General features: G+C 43.1%; 1 protein-coding gene across 1 annotated transcript in view; it reads right to left on the bottom strand.

Moving 5' to 3' along the window:
- Positions 1-2846: 2846 nt before the first annotated feature.
- KIAA1210 (KIAA1210 ortholog) overlaps positions 2847-20430 on the bottom strand; it is a 71043-nt gene continuing 53459 nt past the window's right edge. Inside the window, 7 exon segments of the mRNA XM_030807296.1 lie at positions 2847-3022; positions 4533-4638; positions 6893-7056; positions 8050-11238; positions 15139-15247; positions 15461-15589; positions 17968-18165. Coding sequence (XP_030663156.1) covers positions 2847-3022; positions 4533-4638; positions 6893-7056; positions 8050-11238; positions 15139-15247; positions 15461-15589; positions 17968-18165 — 4071 coding nt within the window.

Below are 20430 nucleotides of genomic sequence, written 5' to 3' on the forward strand. Positions count from 1 at the left end.
CACTCCAGCCTGGGCGACAGTGCAAGACTCCGTCTCAAAAAAAAAAAAATTTTTACTTCTCTGACAACCTTCAGCTCTGAGTTGTCAATATCCTATTTGATTTCCCGCCCCATGTCACAGACAGAGATGGACTACAGAATAGGCTTTATTGAATTTATTTGCTTTGCATATATCATAAATCAAAAAAGCTAAAGAAGTAGAAAAGTTGTCAGAATATGCCTTTAGGCATTTAAAAAGAACTTAATCTCTTCATTTAAAAACAGAGCTTTGTTGTTAACTGTGAAAAAGAAATTGTTATTGGAGAGTTCTCAGAGTGAGAATAGCTGAATACAGGTTCACTGTGAAAAAAAGGAAGGGAGGTGTAACAGCTGCATTGTTAACTGTGGAAAAGAAATTGTTATTGGAGGGTTCTCAGAGTGAGAATAACTGAATACGGGTTCACTGTGAAAAAGGGAAGGGAGGTGTAACAGCGAATCTACCAGTAGTACCCAGATACAGGGCATCTACCTTAATATATTGTTCACTATGGGAATACAAAGGAAATAAAATTCACTCAATCAAAATAGCATTATCAAAATGGCAAAGGCACAGTATCAGGAAAAATAGATGTTATATAGAGAAAACGCAAAATTTAGCATGTAATTGTACTGTGTCACATTATACCAGCATCAGCAAAACCCAGCACCAAGTGTTTAGCTCTGACACCTCACTACCTCTCTGGATTTTTTTGCATGGGGCAGCACCCCACTCAGAATATAAAGGCACAGTCAGATGTCCAGGCCTGCACTTCTGTTTAAGCAAAGCAGCACAGTGTAACAGAGGCAGACACAGTGATAACTACTCAGAAGTCACTTCTGGGTCTCCTAGAAAAATGAGCTAGGTTTACTGCCCAGACATCCAAAGGGAGCTCTCCCTTAGTGTTTGGTGGGTTTGGGGGATGGAATGAAGGGAAAGACATAGAAAGGAAGATTTAACTAACTTCTAGTGAACCTAGATGAGATTCTAGGGTGGTCTGCATCTCAGAAAGCCAGCCAATTAAGGAACTGGCTCTGGGGGTAAAGGTGCCTACATCTTCATCCTCAGCCAGGGAGTTATTAATGGAGGCTGTGCTACAAAAGAAAAAGACCGTGTGGCAAGATGGGAAGGGAGGCATCAACATTTGCTGGGTTACTTGCCCCCTCCCCTCATAGCTGACCATCCCTCTCATCCTCTTTCTCACTCTCCCTTTTTGGTCTTCCCTCTTCTCCGTGGCTGGGGGATGAGTGGGTCACTGGAATGTAGGGTCTCTCCAGCCTAGTAACTTTTGAGGTGTGTGCCTCTAGGAATTAGGGTGGGGAAAAGCTGATGTACTCACTTAAAGCTTCCAGGTAGCAGAAAGTTCATTTCTCTGTGGCTTTGGGATTGCAATCTTGCTTTGGGCTAAAACCTTGTAAAGCAAAGACAGCTGAGGGGAAAGGACAAGAAGCTCCATGGAGTTCTCCACCTTAAGGCTGGAACCAGAGAGGAAGGAGCTCCAGTGGCTCCAGATGTGCATCAAGGCAGTAAGCTTGCCATCTGCCTGATGGAAAGTACAGCTTTTGGCATCTGCAGAACTCTAATTTCAATAGGGTCTTCAGTGCTTAACAGGATATACATGATAGGCAGTGATTTCTGTGCGATCAGAGAGGGTCACAGTAGTATTGGGACAAGAAGCAAAACACTGATGGACTAACCCTCCAGAGGAGTAAGATAATTCCCAAGAAGCATTCTGCATCGTAGGGAGGTGCTCGCTGCAGCCAGGCCTGTGACAGGTCGACATGGGGCATGTCCAAAGAGGGAGCTTTGTGTAAGTGCTCTGCGTGTTACTATCACCCAAGGAGAAAGCATCAGGGGCCCCCAGGGACACAGGGAAGATGTTTCAAGGGGTGATAGGCTGATTGGAGAGTTGGCTGTGCAGAAATTTTCTTGGAGACCCAGAATTTTCACTTCCACCACCTCCTTTAGGATGCCTTGCAAAGCTTAGAGCAACAACCAAATAATTGCAGCATCCATCTAGGCTCATAAAACCTAAAGGCCAATCTTTGGGTCAAATTATCTGAATGTTTCCATTAGAATTACCTTATTTGGTTGAGGGAAATGACAATTTTCTAATTGCTCCAACAAAATGTTTTTGCTTTCTCCCTTCTAAAGCACATTGTCCAAAGTTAAAGATTTTGCAATTTTAACGCAGTGCAAATGTTTTCCATAGTTTTAATAGAGGAAATGCTGGGTTTCTGGGTGCTGGCAGTGACTACGTGGAAGGTTAAGCATTCATGACATTTATTTCATTCAAATAATTATGTTTTAATTCGCATTTCTAAGGCTATTTTGCTTAATAAATTCTTAGTTTGCTTAATAAATTCTTAGTTTGCTTAATAAATTCTTAGTTTGCTTAATACTTATTTTGCTTAATAAAAGTGGTCACAGTAAAAAGATCACTACGTAGAATTAATACAGCTATTAGCAATTATCATTTAAAATGCTGATGCTTGGCCGGGCGCGGTGGCTCACGCCTGTAATCCCAGCACTTTGGGAGGCCGAGGCGGGCGGATCACAAGGTCAGGAGATCAAGACCATCCTGGCCAACATGGTGAAACCCCGTCTCTACTAAAAATACGAAAACAAAATTAGCCGGGCGTGATGGCGGGCGCCTGTAGTCCCAGCTACTCGGGAGACTGAGGCTGGAGAGTGGCGTGAACCCGGGAGGCGGAGCTTGCAGTGAGCGGAGATCGCGCCACTGCACTCCAGTCTGGGTAACAGAGAGAGATTCCGTCTCAAAAAAAAAGTAAATAAATAAAATAAGTGCTGATGCTCCACACAAGAGCTCTTTATTGCATGATTTCTGCCATGTGGCTCCATGCTTTGGCTTTGTTCCTGGCCAGGGAGAACCAGACAGGCTCAACTGGCTCAACGGGCTTCTGGAACTTGGCTGGGAGAGTTGAAGATCGTTTGGTTTCTTTTTCCATGGCAGGCACTTGCAGTATCTTCTGAGCTTCAAATCCAACTGGAACCACAGCAAATAACACACAAGCAATAAGGAACCCCAGAGATATTGGGGTATGTTGTTTATGGAATGCCATAAAATGTTTCCTCCTTTCAGGTTTCCTCTGATCCCCCTGCTCTAGTGCTTTCTAAACCCTTCTCCCTTTGGTGCCAGACTTCTAAAAGTTAGGATCTGTGTGATGCCATGGGTGGTATGTCAAAGGGGTAAAATCAACATGGCTATGGCCACAGGGCCCTGGGCATGGGAAGGCCTGGGAGGTAATACTTATGGCTATAACTGCCAATCTTCAGGTGGTTATTACTGGATTGTCTTACATCTTTGAACTGAGACCAGAGGGAAACATATTGTATCTACTTAGTTTCTAAAATTTCAAATAAGGTAATGTCATTTGTGTTTGCCAATCCATGATTTCATGTGAAATGAATTGATTGATGACTTAATAGATGCACCCAGTAAAAGTTGATGATAAATAATATTGTACCAACCCAACTACCCCAGCCAAGGAGACTACCTCCGTATTCCTAATTCCACTCCCTCCCTCATCCTGCTTATGGTCAATTGACTTAGTGACTTAGGCTCAACCAGTGGTTCTCAATCCTGGCTACACATTAGAATCACCTAGGGCTCTTTTAAAAACACCAATGCCCATGCCATTTCCTGAAGCAAATGAATTAGAATCTCTAAGGATGGAGCCAGGACCATCTGTAATTTTTAAAAAAGCTCACCAGGTGATTCTGATGCACAGTGACAGTTGTGATTCACTTGATAGGAGTATAGTGCCCATGAGGCCATTAAAAGCTGTGAGCAAGTCAACTGCTGCTATTTCATGGCCAGAAAATGGGTTCCTGAATTCCTGGTCTAATTTCTTCATGAGTGGGATTAAGGGAGAGGACAAAGATGGTTCAGTATAAATCCATCCTCCACTCCCCTGCTCCTGCTGAAAAAATTCTCTCTAGCACACAACTTTTTCTGGTGAGATCACATTCTATTATATCCCAGCAGAGTATTCCTCTCAGCTGTCAATATTTCCTCACCACTTACACATCCCTGCTCAGAATACAGAGAAGCTTAAACAAGCCTTCTAAATAATTAAAAACAATTGAATACCATTGGGCCTTTAGAGTGAATTATTTTCAACAGTTTCATTGGAGATGTAGAAAGTGAGAAAATACCGCTTTGCTATGAACTGGAAAGTGACTTGGTACTTTCCTTTTGCATACCCAGCCAGAAGAATGTTTCAGTGAGTGACCACAGTTTTGTGCCTAGACAGCTTCTTTGATGAGGCAAAAGACTAGAAGACCCTCTGAAAGTTACACACTGGACTTGTATTAGTCAAAATAATTAGATTTTCCTAAAATAAGCTAATATCTGTATCTAATTAAAAAGCCACGCGAGAAATCATTAAGCTGACTTAAGGTAAGAGACAAGTATTATCTGAGCTTGAAATTGCAAAAGTTTCACAACATTCTGCCGCGGCTGTTTTTTGAGAGGTCCGAATGTATGCTTTTACCCGATTTTGTAGGCTTAGGTGGCTTCGTCTGTGCTCTCTTGTCCTGTTTACGGACACTGGAAGTGAACATCTTTTTAGGTTGGTTTTCATTTGCAGAGTCAGCTCCCTTTAATACAAAAATGAAAACAGAAAGCTTGTAAGTTCTGACATTAAAATGGCAGATTGCTTATTCAGAGGACTGTAGAGTGCAAGCCCTGTCCTGGGTACTATGAGTTTAACAGTATCCAGAAAGAAGGATTAGAGATATAGAGATAGATAAGGAGAGAAATAGCATTGAGCCTTTTGGCTTAAAATTTAGGTTCACAAAACCTAAGCTGGCTCAAGTTTACCACCTTTCAGACCAGAAAGAAAGAGCTGTCTAATTTTACAAATAGTGAAAGCAGGTTAACAAGATAATTATTTAACTTGAGAACAACCTTTTCCTTAGCACTTTACCAGCACTTAACAGCAAGCTAACAGAACATGGTAGTTGCAAACAAATCTGATCAATTCACTGAAGTGAGTTCCATAAGATTTCTACTTTTCAAAACTAGCTGACATATGACTTGAAGCATTTCTCACATTAGAAAGTAATGTAACTGTAGGTCTTTCCAAAATTCTGCAGTTTATTCTTTTCAAATTAACCTCTTCATGATTGGTCTAAATTAGTGAGTTTATATACACTAATGTATCCCTCCTGACAAAAGCTTTAACCAGGCTGAGAGCAGTGGCCTATAATCCCAACACTTTGTGAGGCTCAGGCAGGAGGATCACTTGAGCCCAGGGGTTCAAGACCAGCCTGGGCAACATAGCGAGACCCATCTCTACAAAAAATTTAAAAAATTAGCTGGGCATGGTGGCGCACACCTATAGTGTCTATAGTAGCAGCTACTATGGCGGGGATGAAAGGGAAGGATCGTCTGAGCCTGGGAGGTTGACACTACAATGAGCTGTGATTGTACCACTGCACTCCAGCCAGGACCACAGAGTGGGAACCTGTCTCAAAAAAAAAAAAAAAAAAAAAAAAGCTTTAATAAAGGTGGCTTTACCCCTCTATGATCCTGCCCCCATGTAAATACTAATGATGAAAAAGAAAAGACCTTTAAAGCAAAGAGTTAAGCAGGTCCTCGACAGTCCTTCAACAAATTTAGTAAGCACTTTAAAGTATAGGAGCTTAGACATATCTCTTGATATATGAATTTGGTATGTTTCCTTGAGTCCGTTTTCTGCAGGTTTGATAAGGGGGGAGAAAGGCATCATCCCATCATCTCTTATCCATATGTGGTAGTTAGCCTAGTTTACCACATCACATTTTATAACTTACAGGCAGGTGCCACACCAAACCAAATCAATATGTAGAAATCCAGACATCAAACACAGAAAGGGAACTTGTGTGCTGATATGGAAAGGTGCTCAGAAATAAAAAATTAAATGAAAAAACCAGTATTTATAGTTTGATTCCATTTATAAACATATATCTATACATATTGATAGGTATAAAATATCTGTAAAGATAGTCACTCAACTCTTACCCCAGTGATTACCTTTAGGTATTTTTTTAAGCTATGAGGATGCAAAGGCATAAGAATGATAAAATTGACTTTGGGGACTCTGAGGGAAAGGGTGGGAAGGGGGTGAGGGATGAAATACTATGAATTGGGTTACAGTGCACCAAAATCTCACAAATTACCACCAGATAACTTACTCATGTAAACAAATACCACCTGTTCCCCCCAAACCTATGGAAATAAAAAATTAAAAATAAAATAAAATGACTTACTCCTTATTTCTCAACCAATTTCGTGGAGCCTTGCTTTAGAATATTGAGGGCAGGATTTGTTTTGTAGATTCTCTCTATGTTCATGACTTTGCACAACACCCTCCCCCCAACACACTTTTGAGACAGGGTCTCACTCTGTCACCCAGGCTAGAGTGTAGTGGTATGATCTTGACTCACTACAGCCTCCATGCCTGGGCTCAAGTGATCCTCCCACCTCAGCCTCCCGAGTAGCTGGGATGTCAGCGCATGCCACCACACCCAGCTATGTTTTTGTATTTTTAGTAAAGATGGAGTTTCAGCATGTTGCCTAAGCTGGTCTTGAACTCCTGAGCTCAAGCAATCCACCTGCCTTGGCCTCCCAGAGTGCTGGGATTATAAACATGAGCCACCGCACCTGGCCTGCACAAACCCTTTAAGAGCATAAAAGCAGGGCACTTTTGTATAAATGCAAAGCAAGTCTTTTTCCCTGAAGAGTCCTCCTGCCTTGATTAATGCTCCCAAAGAGAGGGGGAGCTGCATGTTGGCAAAGTTCCCAATAGAAGCCTAATCAGTGATCCCAGCAACATTTTTGGAGTGTTTTCTTGGCTACCCCAGGTCCTACCCCATATTTAGGCTCCTTAGTCTCAGCATCGGCTCCAGCTCTGCTCTTAGTTTTCAGCTCTTTCATAGGAATGTGGTCCTTGAAACTCCTCTGCTTCTGCTTTGCCATAGTTATCCAAACTGGCTCTGAGACAGCATAATCTGACTGTTGACCAGCAGGCTTTCCTGAGAAAGAAATGAAAGGAGTTAGAACTGAAGCAAGGCAGGCAGGGTCTTGAGCCTGGCTGGGGCTTACCCACAATAATATCCCAGATGGGACCCTTGTTAATTGCCAAAGGAAAATAAACAGATATCAACCAGAGAAGGCCCCCCTTTTTTGGGCCCTCCCATAGCTTGGCAAGGCAGGAGTTCCTTGAGTAGTAAAGAAGCTGTACTTAGAAGTGGGCATACTGTCCCTTTACTGGACCCTTCCCTTGTCCATCCCTTGTACCATCTGCAAATCAGGGTAGGACAACGCTTGCCAGGTGGGCTGGGAAAATCCCAAGGATGCCAGAGGCTCAGGCCATTGATGCCATTCCTCTAACTCTTAGAAAAATCTTAGAGTATTTGTTACTTCATAGTCCCTCACACAAGTGTGTGGTTACATAAGTGTGGTTACAGGAATATAAAAGATTTTCCCAAGGATGGAGTGTGAAGATCCAAAGGTTTTGGGAGACATTTGTGCCCAAAAGATCGCCTAGCTCTAAATTCTTAGATATTTCAGATGAGCGAAGAGACATTTATGGCAAATTCAGATTTCAGGCTGAGAGACTGAACATAATGCTCTACTAATGAGTTGGCTTTAAAAATCCACATGGTGTTAGGGAGGGGCTTAATACATGTAAAAGTATTTTGAGAAAAGCATAAAATTCCACCCGAATGTAAGGTGTGCAGAGGGTGAGGAGGGAATGGGGAAATGGTCATGTGTCTACTATGGAATGTAGATGGATGTCCAGAGGGGGATCCCATTGGGAAAGAGAAGGCTCAAAATTAACCCCCTCCAAATCTATTAAATCTAGAATGGGGCACTATTTTGCTCCCAAACCCATAAACTGGCCCTATCAAAGCCACAATTCAGTAAAAGGCTAGAATAGACTTTAATGCCCATTCAAGGCTTTGCTTTCCAGTTCTTCTTTCCACTTGATATCTACTTGCCATCTGGAGAGATAAAAGCCTTACCTGGGGTCTTGCAAGCAGGTTGCTTCTTGGCCATGCTTTCAGATTTGGGCCTGCTCTGTTGCTTATCTGCAATGTTAGATATTTTGTTGAGGTTCCCTGCAGCATCCAGGAGCCCCTGGGAAGTGCTTCTGATTTTATGCCCCCTGCCTACAGAGGATGAAATTGGGCCCGAGGGCACTGAAGCAAGCTGGGTGAAGTTATCTTGTTTCTCACTCTTATACTTCTGTGAGGAAGGGGCTCTTTTCAGTCGAACTCCAAAAAGCTTTTCAACATCATCCTGGTTGGATAGGTTTGCATGCTGGTTATTATTACCATCACCACTCTCAGGATCTTCTTTCTTAGAGTAAATGCCCCCAGAAGTGGATGTTGGCTTGGCAGGGGCAATGGTGAACTTCCCAGGTTTGGTAGCAGGGGCTGGAATGCTCTTTATGGTGTTTTTGGAACCTTGGCTGAATTTCTTGGTTTTGTTTGCAAAAGCTTCATCTCTTCTTAGGAACCAGTTGTCAGAATTGCTCTCAAAAACAGATCGCCTAGCAGCAGCATTCACAGAACTTGAATGAACCTGTTGCTGGAAAGGGCTACTTGAAGGCAGGTGCTTCTCACCGCTGCTCTGCTTTACAGGTACATTCACTGGGCCCTTTGATGACATCTGTGGCTGGAATTTAGACCTATCTGAGGCTTGGGAAGAATGTTTGGGAGGCAGCTGCTTTTTAGAATTCCTCCACTCTTTAGGAGAGCTGGCAGAAACAGAGGAGACTTTTTGCTCATACTCAGGTTTCCTCAAGGCGTGGGAAATCTGCCTGGGAGACAGCTGCTCTTTAAAACTGCTGCACTTCCCAGGAGCTCTCTCTGAATATGAGAAAACTTTCTGTGGGTCTTCAGGCCTCCCCAAGGATTGTAAAGGGTGCTTCATAGGTAGCATCTTTGAAGAAATGCCTCCCTTAGGATTAGCACTCCCTGAATCTGAGAAAACTTGGTGCTTGATGGGATTAGGCTTCGATAAAGATTTGGAAGGAAGATTAGGAGGCAGAGGTGTCACATCACTGCCCCTCTTAAGAGCAGAGCTCTCTGAAAAGATTTGCTGTGCCATAAATTTCACGAATGACTGGGTCGGACGCCTGGGAATTCGTGATTTCTTAGAAAAGTCTTCAACAGCCATTTTCTCTAGACATGAGGTCATTTCCTGAACTTTAGACCTCTTTAAGAACTGGGCAGCACACTGGGGAGGCAATGGGCTCCCAGAAATGCCTGCCTCAGCAGCAGCCCTCTCGAAATTTGAGGACAGTTGCTGCACTTTATTTCCCACAGTAAACCGGGAAAGATGTCTGGGAAGCAGCTGCTCCTTAGAAATGTCCTCTTCAACAGTAGTGCTTTCTGGATGTGCAGAGAGTTGATACAGTTCCTCAAATTTAGGGGTCACCCATGGCTGGGAAGTGTATTTGGAAGGTGTTGGTGCCACAGGACTGCTCCATTCTGCAGAAGTACTCATTGAGTCCAGGAACTTAGGCCTCTCCGAGGGCTGGGAAAGGCATCTGGGAGGCAGCGGCTCCACATAAGTGCCTTCCTCAACAGCTGTGCTTTCTGAGATTTGCCGGATTTGAGGATCTGTCAAGGACTGAGGAGAATACCTGGGGAGCAGTGGCTCCACAGAAATGACTCTCTCAACAGCAATGTCCTCTGAACCTGAGAACATGTTTTGTTGAACTTTAGGATTCATCAAGGGCTGGCAAAGAAGTTTAGGAGGCAGAGGCTTCATAGAAATGCTCTCTTCTACAGCCATGCTCTTTGGAGATGAGGAAACTTCTTGCTCCACTTTAGGGTTCATCCATGGCTGGAAAGGGTGTCTTGGAGGGATCGGCTCCACGGAATCGCTCTGTTTTACAGAAGTGCCCACTGAACTGGTGGGGACTTGTTGCTGAACAGTAGGATTCATAATGGGCTGAGAAGGGCATCTGGAAGGCAGCTGCTGCATAAAATCATTCTGCTCTTCAGGAGTATTATTTGAAGCAGAGGAGACTTCTTGTTGGTTTTTAGTCTTTCCCAAGGCCTGAGCAGGGTGTCTGAGAGGCAGGTCTTCCTCTGAGCTGCTGCAATCCTCAGAAGTGTTGTGCTTTTCAACACAACTGCTTGATTCTGTGAAAACTGCTTCATCTTCAGGCTCCTCTAAAGCCTGGGAGGGGCATCTGAGATCCAGCTCCTCCTCAGAGCTGCTCAAGTCCTCAACAAAACTTTCTGATTCTGAGAAGACTTCTTGTTCATCTTCAAACTTCCCCAAGGACTGGGAAGAGTGACCATGAGCCAGTTCTTCAGAACCATCCCCCTCCTCAGGAATATTCTCTGAATCTGAGGAGACTTCTTCAGCATCAGGCTTCCTTGAGGACTGAAAAAGGCTTCTGGCATAAACATCTCCTTTGGCTGTAGTACTTGTCACACCCAAAACACTTGCTGTAAAGGCCTGGTGAACATTTCCAGAAGGCTTTTCTTTGCAGATAGTTTGAACATCCTGGGCTGACTCCGTTTTGGATTGGGCCTTTTGTGAATCAAAGCTGAAAGCTTCTTTATCTTCTAACTGGATATGAGAAGGATTCATAAACACCTGAGCCTCTGCTGCTACTGAGAGAACGGCCTCCTCTTGGGTTGTAGAAAGGCTTTCCACCATCAGTGAGAGAGAAGCTCTGGCTTCTGTCTTCTCAGCTCCAGAAGCCGCATCTTCATGGTATGGTTGTGGATCACTAACCATGGAATTGTCCATGTTTTCAGGTATAGACTGTGCTGCTGATGCTTTTCTGGATCCGAAATCTATGCCAGCATTTCTCCTTCCCATGTCATCTTTATCTGAAAGCAACCCCTGAGGGGTAGTGGTTTCTGGTTGTGAAGTTGTAGGCTGCTCCATGTTGTCCTTCTCCAAGGACAAGTGTGAGAAAGGGACATTCCTGGTAGTCTTATTGGTAGGTGAAGACCCAGCTCTATCGCCCAGGCCATGCCCTTCACTGGATTGTTTAAGGCTTCTTCCTTTGAATTCACACTCACTCAATCCTGAAACACTTGCTCCTTTTCTTCTCCATCTTCTTCCATATGCTGCTAACATTGGATAGCCCTGACTCCCAGAAGCATCAGTGCTTGGAGCCTGGTCTGTTGTCTTCTTATCATACATCTCAGTTTTGCTGTTCTGTTCCTGGCTTGAGGAATCTGCACCAAACAGAAATAAGGAAAGGAGAAATATATGTGACTTTGACTTCCTAAAATAAGAATACTGTGCCCTGGCCCAATGGTACCTATTTGCTACTGAATTTCCTAGTATGAGGAAGCAGCTATTTGGAAGACAGAGGGCAACTTGGTCACTATTAGGTTTCTGCAGTTGGACATTTTTAAGCCAAAGAAAAATCCTAATTCTAGAAACTGACTCCAGGGTTGGTTTATCACTTTTTTACCAATAGTCTGGCCCACCATTCAGTGTGAGACACTCAGAAGGCAAATTTTGAACCTGTAACAATGACTACCTTTGGGGAAACTGACTGGGGAAGGAGGAATTGAATTTTTTACTTTCTAATTAGCATTTCTATTTTCTATATAATATTTATCTGAACTACCTGAAATTTCATATCATGTACATGTATTGCTTTTTTTTTTTTTTTGAGTCAGAATCTCGTTCTGTCGCCCAGGCTGGAGTGAAATTAAAAATTAATTATGCTTCTATTTTACACTCTACCCAAAGACAAATTTCACACTTTGAATTCATACCTTATACCAGGCTGCAGTGGCACGATCTCAGCTCACTGCAACCTCTGACTCCTGGGTTCAAGCAATTCTCCTGCCTCAGCCTCCTGAGTAGCTGGGATTACAGACACTTGCCACCATGTCTGGATAACTTTTGTATTTTTAGTAGAGACAGGGTTTCCCCATGTTGGTCAGGCTGGTCTCGATCTCCTGAGTTTGTGATCCACCTGCGTCGGCCTCCCAAAGTGCTGGGATTACAGGCATGAGCCACCGTGCTCGGCCATGTTGCTTTTTTTTTTAAGAAGAGGTCAATAGGAGTTATCTGGGAGGCAAGATTATGGACCCCTTTTCTTCTTTTTTTCTACCCTCTTACATTAAAACAATCTTAGTTGTTTTTATTTCCAAGATGCAGATTGGAGGCATTGTTAGCATGTCTCTCCCACTTGGAAAGACAAATTGTATGTAGATATTCATGCTTTGAGCTTTTTCCAAGAAGCAACACAGGAACTTAACAGAAAGAGTGAAAGAAACCACAGACCCTTTGAAAGAAGTGATGGGCAGCAGCCTACACTGTGAACCAGATGGAAAACTCCCCATAGGAGACAGTGAACCTGCGCACACCCCCAGCACATCACTACTACAACCAGCATCTGAGAAAACCATCACACAAAGATACTCTGCAACCAAGGAACTCATACAGAGTCTTCAAAACTGAAAGCACCCAGAGCTGAAGCCAGGTGACAATAAACTATAATAATCCATTAAAAAGTGGGCAAAGGACATGAATAAACAATTCTCAAAAGAAGATATACAAATGGATAACAAGCATATGAAAAATGCTCAATATCACTAATCACGAGGGAAATGCAAATTGAAACACAACGCGATATCGTCTTACCTCAGCCAGAATGGCCATTATTAAAAAGTCAAAAAATAATATATGTTGGGATGAATGTGATAAAAAGAGCATACTTATACACTGCTGGTGGGAATGTAAATTAGTGCAACCTCTACGGAAAACAGTATGGAAATTTCCCAAAGAACTAAAAATAGATCTATGATTCAATCCAGCAATCCCGCTACTGAGTATCTACCCAAAGGAAAAGAAGTCATTATATCAAAAAGACACCTGCACACATATGTTTATTGAAGCACTATTCACAATTGCAAGATTATGGAGTCAACCTAAGTGCCCATCAACCTATGAGTAGATAAAGAAAATGTCAAGCACATGCTAGTAGTTGTACATTTTACTCCTCTCCTTTCTTCTGGTACTTTTCTAAGGAATTCACTTTGATCCCCAGATGGAAGAGCCCCTCGCTGCCTTTCTTCCCTCACTATCTGCTGCATCCGTAGCTCCATCTAGTGGTTTCATACCCAGCATACGGCTCTGAGAATAGCTGACTGTGCTCCATACCACTTCCATGACATGGAAAATCAACTAAAGAAAATGTGATACTACTCAGGCATAACAAAGAATGAAATAATGTCTTTTGTAGCAACCTGGATGAAATTGGAGGCCAATATTCTAAGTGAAGTAACCCAGGAATCGAAAACCAAATACCACATGTTCTCCCTTATAAATGGGAGCTAAGCTATGGGTATGCAAAGGCATACAGAGTGGTATATTGGACACTGAAGACTCAGAAAGTGGGAAGGGTAGGAGGGGGTGAGGAACGAAAAACTACATAATGGGTACAATGTACATTACTCTAGTGACAAGTGCACTAAAATCTTAGACTTCACCACTATACAATTCATCCGTGTAACCAAAAACCACTTGTACCCCTAAAGCTATTGAAATAAAAACATTTTTTAAACCAATCATATGTAATATACATGCAAAGAAATTCTTGGAATGCCTTAACAATTGCATTGGTCCACAGGCTTCAGGTCAAGCACAAGGTAGCAGTTGTACATTTTACTCCTCTCCTTTCTTCTAGTTCTAAGGAACTCACTTTGATCCCCAGATGGAAGGGCCCCTCGCTGCCTTTTTTCCCTCATTATCTGCTGCATCCCTAGCTCCATCTAGTAGTTTCATACCCAGCACACGGCTCTGAGAATAGCTGACTGTGCTCCAAACCACTTCCATGATATGGAAAATCAACTAAAGTATCTGCCCCCATGGATACTGACTCAGTTCTATCCTCTGTGTGTAAAAGAGACAACTATTAAAAAATAAAGCTCAAAGGCTGGGTGCAGTGGCTCACGCCTGCAATCCCAGCACTTTGGGAGGCCGAGGCGGGCAGATCACGAGGTCAGGAGATCGAGATCATCCTGGCTAACACGGTGAAACCCCCTCTCTACTAAAAATACAAAAAATTAGCCAGGCGTGGTGGTGGGCGCCTGTAGTCCCAGCTACTAGGGAGGCCGAGGCAGGAGAATTGCTTGAACCAGGGAGGTGGAGGTTGCAGTGAGCCGAGATCACGCCACTGCACTCCAGCCTGGGTGGCAGAGTGAGACTCCGTCTTAAAAAAAAAAAAAATAAACAAATAAATAAATAAATAAATAAAAATAAAGCTCAAAAAGACAAAAGAGTACTCATTTAATCTTCCTTTTTCTTTTTTTTCTGGAGGGTTTTGTGGTTTTCTTAGTTTTCATGGGAAAACGTGTTTAGGAATATCCTGTCTTTGGACCCACATGTGAAATCCTTTGTGGCAAAAACGTAACATAACTGTTCAACTTAATTTGAGGAACTGGAATTTTTTATCAAATATCGCTTGAAATCAGCTTGCCATCAGTTGGAGCCAACATCCACATATGCACACACATAAACACACAGAGAGATTTTCACTCTGGTGATATTTGTTGTTTGGGGATTTGATAGGTGTTGGCTGCCAAGGACATCTGTCTGCAGCTGCATAAACCCTCTTTGTCCATGGATGTGGGCAATAGTATCATTATTAACACAGACATTTTCTCTCTACGGGAAGAGAAAGGCAACTTTTAAAAAATGATTTTTTGGCCAATTCTGTTCTTCCTTTCTGGTTCTGTTGCTGAGGAAGAATGCTGAAGGGGAAATCAGTGGCTGTCCTCATATCTGGGCTCACTGAGGAACTCAGCATGTACGTTAGCCTCAGAGAGGATGAAAGAAATTCACAAACAAAACACCTCTCTTGTTGGAAATTCATTTACATGAAATAAGAATCCAGGTATGATCCTTTACCTGAACCCCACACAAGTGGCAATTGTATTACTTTGGCAGTTTAGATGGAGAAGCCTGGACCACATTTTCTGCATGTAAAATTGAAAGCTCTCTGAAGACCAAGGGCAGCAGTCTTGGGTAGTTCTTGGGTATAGTTCCTATCAACATAGCACTGTGCAATGAAGTCTGTCATACATGTTTCTGGGTGAGGGTGAAGATATGCTAACCTGCACTGTCCATTCCCAGCTTCTTTTGGTTGGTTTCTTTTGGTTTGGTTATACTCTTTTCTTCCTCAGAAACCAATGGAAGGTTTGGCTCCTCCTGCTTTGGTTCCACCTGAAACAGGAAAAGAAAGAGCTTGAATCCTACCGAAGTGCTTTCCAACCACTCCTGCATGGTTGCCAAAGAAAAAGCATCAGGAAAAAAGTTCTTGATGCTGGGCACGTAACAGTACCTTTAAAGATGGACGTTATTTCAATGGAGATATTTCCAGGGATTTCTTAATGGAATTGTTTCCACCAAGAGATCCTTGGGGATCATTTTACCTACTGGAAGTGGTTCATCCAGGTTTGGAGTTTCTAATGTCTGAGTGACACACTGCAGGGATCTCTCTAAAATACCCTGGAAATGACTGAACCACACTGGAAGGCCACGAATCCGAAAATGGGGTCGTTGGGCCTGACAACAATCACGCCCTCAGCCATATTGGGATTCTCCAATTGGCTTCACCAGACCTGTGAGCCAAATTCAAATCCTTTTTGGCTTCTTTTCAGGGAATGTAATGAAAGCATGAATTATCTCTTTCCAGATCAAAAGAAGAAAAAGAATTGGGGTTTTGTTGGGAGGGAAAGGAGAAAAAGCTGAAAGGTTCAGCCCTTACACTGGAAGGGGTGAAGTTGGTTTAGTATAAATAAGGTTTTCTGATAATTACAATACAGCTCTGAAAATGTCAGCATAGCACTGCACTGAACAGTGTCCGGAATTTGCTAAGTGTAAGCCTTTATGGCATGCATGTAAAAACAAACATACAACCCTTTACACTCCCACTCAAAGTGCCTGTGTAAACAGACACAGCTCATAATAATTTATTTTTGAGTAAATGTGGTCAGATTGGCCTGGATTCAAAATCCCTTCATCATTTACTTGCTGCATGACCTTGGGCAAGTTATTCTCTGAATCACTGTGTCTACATCGATAAATAAGAGACCAGGAGAAACCTCCTGTGGGACTTGTAGATCTAAGAAATTACAGAGCAGGGAGAAAGTGGTAGTAGTCCCTGTGTCATAAATGATCCTGGATCTTTTTTGTATTCATCCACATGTCAGGGAGAGAGTCACAGGGAAGAAGTGTATGCTCTGGCTTTCTCAGAGGGTAATGCCCAGGCTTTTTCTCAACTAGGCTATACAGAAAGAAGAAAGTTAGAAGGGTCATACTGCTTCCCTCAGCCAACCTTCCCCATCTCCCAGGTTTGTGGTGAGGTATTCAGGGGATAATGCATGTATAGGGTTTGGCATCTAGTAATTGGTCATCCCTTGTTTGACACCAAACTAAGAAAGTACTCTCAGGGCTACCAGAGGGCTTCCCTCTGCCCCCCTGCTCCTCCGCCTGTTCTTTCAACTTGTATTTTGTCTACAACCTAAAGTGAAATTGAGATGCCTAAGCTAGAGGCAAGATGGTGGGATGAAAAAAGTACTGAGCTGGAAGTCAGAAGACTGGATTCTGGCCCTAGCTCTGCTACCACCTGGGTGTTTGACTTTGGGTAGGTATCTGAAATTATTTGTGCTTTAATGCCCTTCCCTGTAAAATGTTTGTACTATACAATCTTTTAGTCTTTTCACCTCTGATTTACAGTCTCTTCCTTTCAGCCCAGAATCACTGGCGAATTCAGTTTTTGATCAAAGTGAGTTTTATAGACAACTGACACATCCTTTTAAACACTAAACACTAACATTTTTTAATCCTTAACTTTATTTTTTTAAACGGAGTTTTGCTCTTGTCCAGGCTATAGTGCAATGGCCCGATCTTGGCTCACCACAACCTCCACCTCCCGGGTTCAAGCGATTCTCCTGCCTCAGCCTCCCGAGTAGCTGGGATTACAGGCATGCGCTACCACACCTGGCTAATTTTGTATTTTTAGTAGAGACGGGGTTTCTCCATGTTGGTCAGGCTGGTCTCGCACTCCCGACCTCAGGTGATCTGCCCACCTCAGCCTCCCAAACTGTTGGGATTACAGGCATGAACCATTGCACCCGGCCCTAATCCTTAACTTTTACTAAAAGCCTTTTCCAAAAGCATTATTTCTCTATCTTTTTAAACGGGGATCACAGAAAATAATCTACTTTTTCTAGATGACTTGGACAAATAATGAAATGATCTATTACATTGTACTATGATATAGTGTGGCCCTGAAGGACATATTGAGGTGGGCAAGGTTCTTGAGCCCCTATATTAAATGGCCCCAGATTGTTTCTGTCGTTCTCTCTGCTATCAGCTGTCACTTCTCTTTGCTGTCAGGTCTGAGTCTAATCTGTGGCCAGGTTTTTAACACAGTAGGTCTGCTTCCTAGAAAGTCACGTGGCATCTATTTGGAGATCTTTGGATGGGTTAACAACTAAGTTCTGGATGTTTAGGGTTGCTGAAAGCTTGACCTCCAAATAAGTGGAATAGTGCTGCAATTTGTGACTCATGAGTCTCATCTGATTAAGAAAGAATCTTGATCTGGGCTAGGGTTGAATATTCTCTACAAATAGGGCTGAGTGAACTCCCAGATGTTAACCCAATAAGCAGTTTATGGGGGTTTAAATCATTCACTGTTTCTGCTTCCTTTTAGTCCCTTCTAATATAAGTTCCACATGGATAGGAAACCATACCCAATAGATGCAAGCTTGCTCACCCCTCTGGGGGTGTCAAGCTCAGGACAGCACCCTTGACCTTGCCAAGCTTACTTACGGCATGAGTCTCCTACACCATACTATTTCCCTAGTAGTAGTTTGCAAAGGTTGGAACTCATCTTTTCTTATACAGGAGTTTAGTGCCCTGTCTCTTGAAGGACTTACAGTCACTTGAAGGTTCTTCTTTTGTTTGCGGGGATTTAAAGTCATCTTGTGGCGAGCAGCTGAAGAATCCAAACAGCCCTCGCTGGTGGCTGGGGTGCTGAAACCAATGGGCAGCTGGGTGCTGCTGATAGAGGCAAGCGTGGCAAATGCAGTCAAGGACTGTGAGCAATCAGGTCCAGATGATAACTCAGAGAAGCTCTGGAGAAGGTGGGAGAAAATAGACGAGTCAACCCGTATGCTGTTACTGGTCTCAAAAGTTGGACATTCTTCCGGCTGAAGAATTCCCAAAGAAGAAATCCTTCACGAACTATTGTCCCCTTTTCCTACATTTCCTGTCAATAAGCTTTTTCATTAGAGGTAAGCTCCATAATTTTACTGGTTTCCTTGCAGATGAAAACAAGAACCAGGAAGAAGTTTGGGTTACTCCTCTGTTTAGAAAGCTTTCAGGGGCACCCCATTGTCCTCAGGATGGGAACACAACCACTTAATTGAGTTTGCAAAGTCAGAGAGATTGCATGTTCTCTTGTCCTAGATCCCCTTCTTATCAACAGGACATCTGGCTGGGGTGAGAGGCACAATTGGTATCAGTGAAACCCAGCAGAGCTCTGGGATTTCTATATTGGAGGGTTTGGAGGGAGGAAAATCAGGTTGGAAGAGGGCCTGTCTGCAAGGTGCATTTTCATAGACAGCACACTACCTTTTATTTATATTGACAGTTCATGGGTGCAAGACTGATGGGAGGACCCTCAGGAACTGAATGCTCCAACCTCCAGTGGGATAGTGATGGAGCCTGTAACCCTGTCCTCATTATGGCTGGCCTCCATATCTCCATACTATTTGGTTCTGGGACACCTAGTTGAATTCCTCTGTAGGACCTTCAAAATAGTCTCCTCTGGGCTTCTGGACATAGCATTTTCCATACCTCAAAGAGCCTCCCCAGAGCTCTTTCCATTCCTAAGAAGATTTCAATTTCTGTTAGCAGAAGGCCCTTTGAAGATCAGCTGGTAAACTGTCTCTGCTAGATACTAGTAGCAAACGATATATTATAATTTAGCAAGTAGACAGAATCTCCAATTGTGTTTACCCACTAATTTCTCTTCAGGCTAGTTTTGCACAGTGCCAGGGATCCCCTTGGTACTTGCATCTTTCACATGCCTTCATGGTTCCCACCACCATTGTATGTTGATGCAGTGATAACCTTAGCTACTATCTTGGTTATGAAGATGTCACTGTCATTCCAGTGCATGGGGACTTAACACAGTGCTAATGGGTCAGGCTGATGACAAATCCTTCAGACCATTCTGCTTTGGATTCAGGGAGAAGACAGAGAAATAGTACAGTTGCCTTTTGTGGGATCAATCACACAAAAGTAGGATTGATCCCAAAATTTCCTTTACTTCTTTGTGCAACTTTCATCTATGAATTTATATACTGCCTCTTCCTGATATCGTCTAGTTAGATTATGTTATCTACTGGAAATATAAATTTGATATCAGTGTATAGAGTAAAAGCTCTTCTTTTATTGTTCTGAACGTCTTTCATACTTCAGAGTGGTGTCATAGTTCTGGTCTTTTGGGGCTGGAGGATAACATCTATGCTCCCGCTAACCTCACATGATCTGTCTTCCTTTTATCCCTCACCACATTACCAGCCATTTCCTGCTCCAGACACATTGCTGGTCCGCTGTTCTTCAAGCACTTCAGGCATGCTCTCCCCTTAGGGCCATTGTGCCTGCTGTTCCCTCTGCTAGGCATGCTCTTCCCCCATGTCCATGTGGCTAGCTCCCCTACTTCTTTCAGGTTTTGATTCAAAAGCCACCTTTTCATGGCTGGGTGTGGTGGGCTCACGCCTGTAATCTCAGCACTTTGGGAGGCTGAGGTACGCAGATCAACTGAGGTCAGGAGTTTGAGACCAGCTTGGCCAACATGGTGAAACTCCGTCTCTACAAAAAATACAAAACTTAGCCAGGTGTGGTGGCAGGTGCCTGCAATCCCAGCTACTCGGGAGGCTGAGGCAGGAGAATCACTTCAACCTGGGAGGCGGAGGTTTCAGTGAGCTGAGATCACCCCACTGCATTCCAGCCTGGGCGACAAAGCAAGAGACCCCATCAAAAAAAAAAAAAAAAAAAGCACCTTTTCAGCGATGTCTTCCTTGGCCAATCTATTTAAAATGTTTGAGCCACTTCATATCCCCTTCCTTACATTGTTTTTCTCCCTGTCACTTTTCTCACTATCTGAGATAAAACTATATGTTTTCCTTATTTAGCTTGCTTATTGTCCATGTCCCCCATTACAATATAAACTCCATGAAGAAGGGTTTTTATCTGTTCTGTGTACTACTGTATTGGGGATACAGTACCTCCAACTGTGCTTGTAGTAGTTGCACAAGCACTACATAGTAGTTGCTCAAAACATGTTTTTTGAACTGGTGACTTGATTACGTTAAAGGCTTCCACCAGAAGTT

Source organism: Nomascus leucogenys, chromosome X (genome assembly GCF_006542625.1).
Source record: "Nomascus leucogenys isolate Asia chromosome X, Asia_NLE_v1, whole genome shotgun sequence".
Lineage (NCBI taxonomy): Eukaryota > Metazoa > Chordata > Mammalia > Primates > Hylobatidae > Nomascus > Nomascus leucogenys.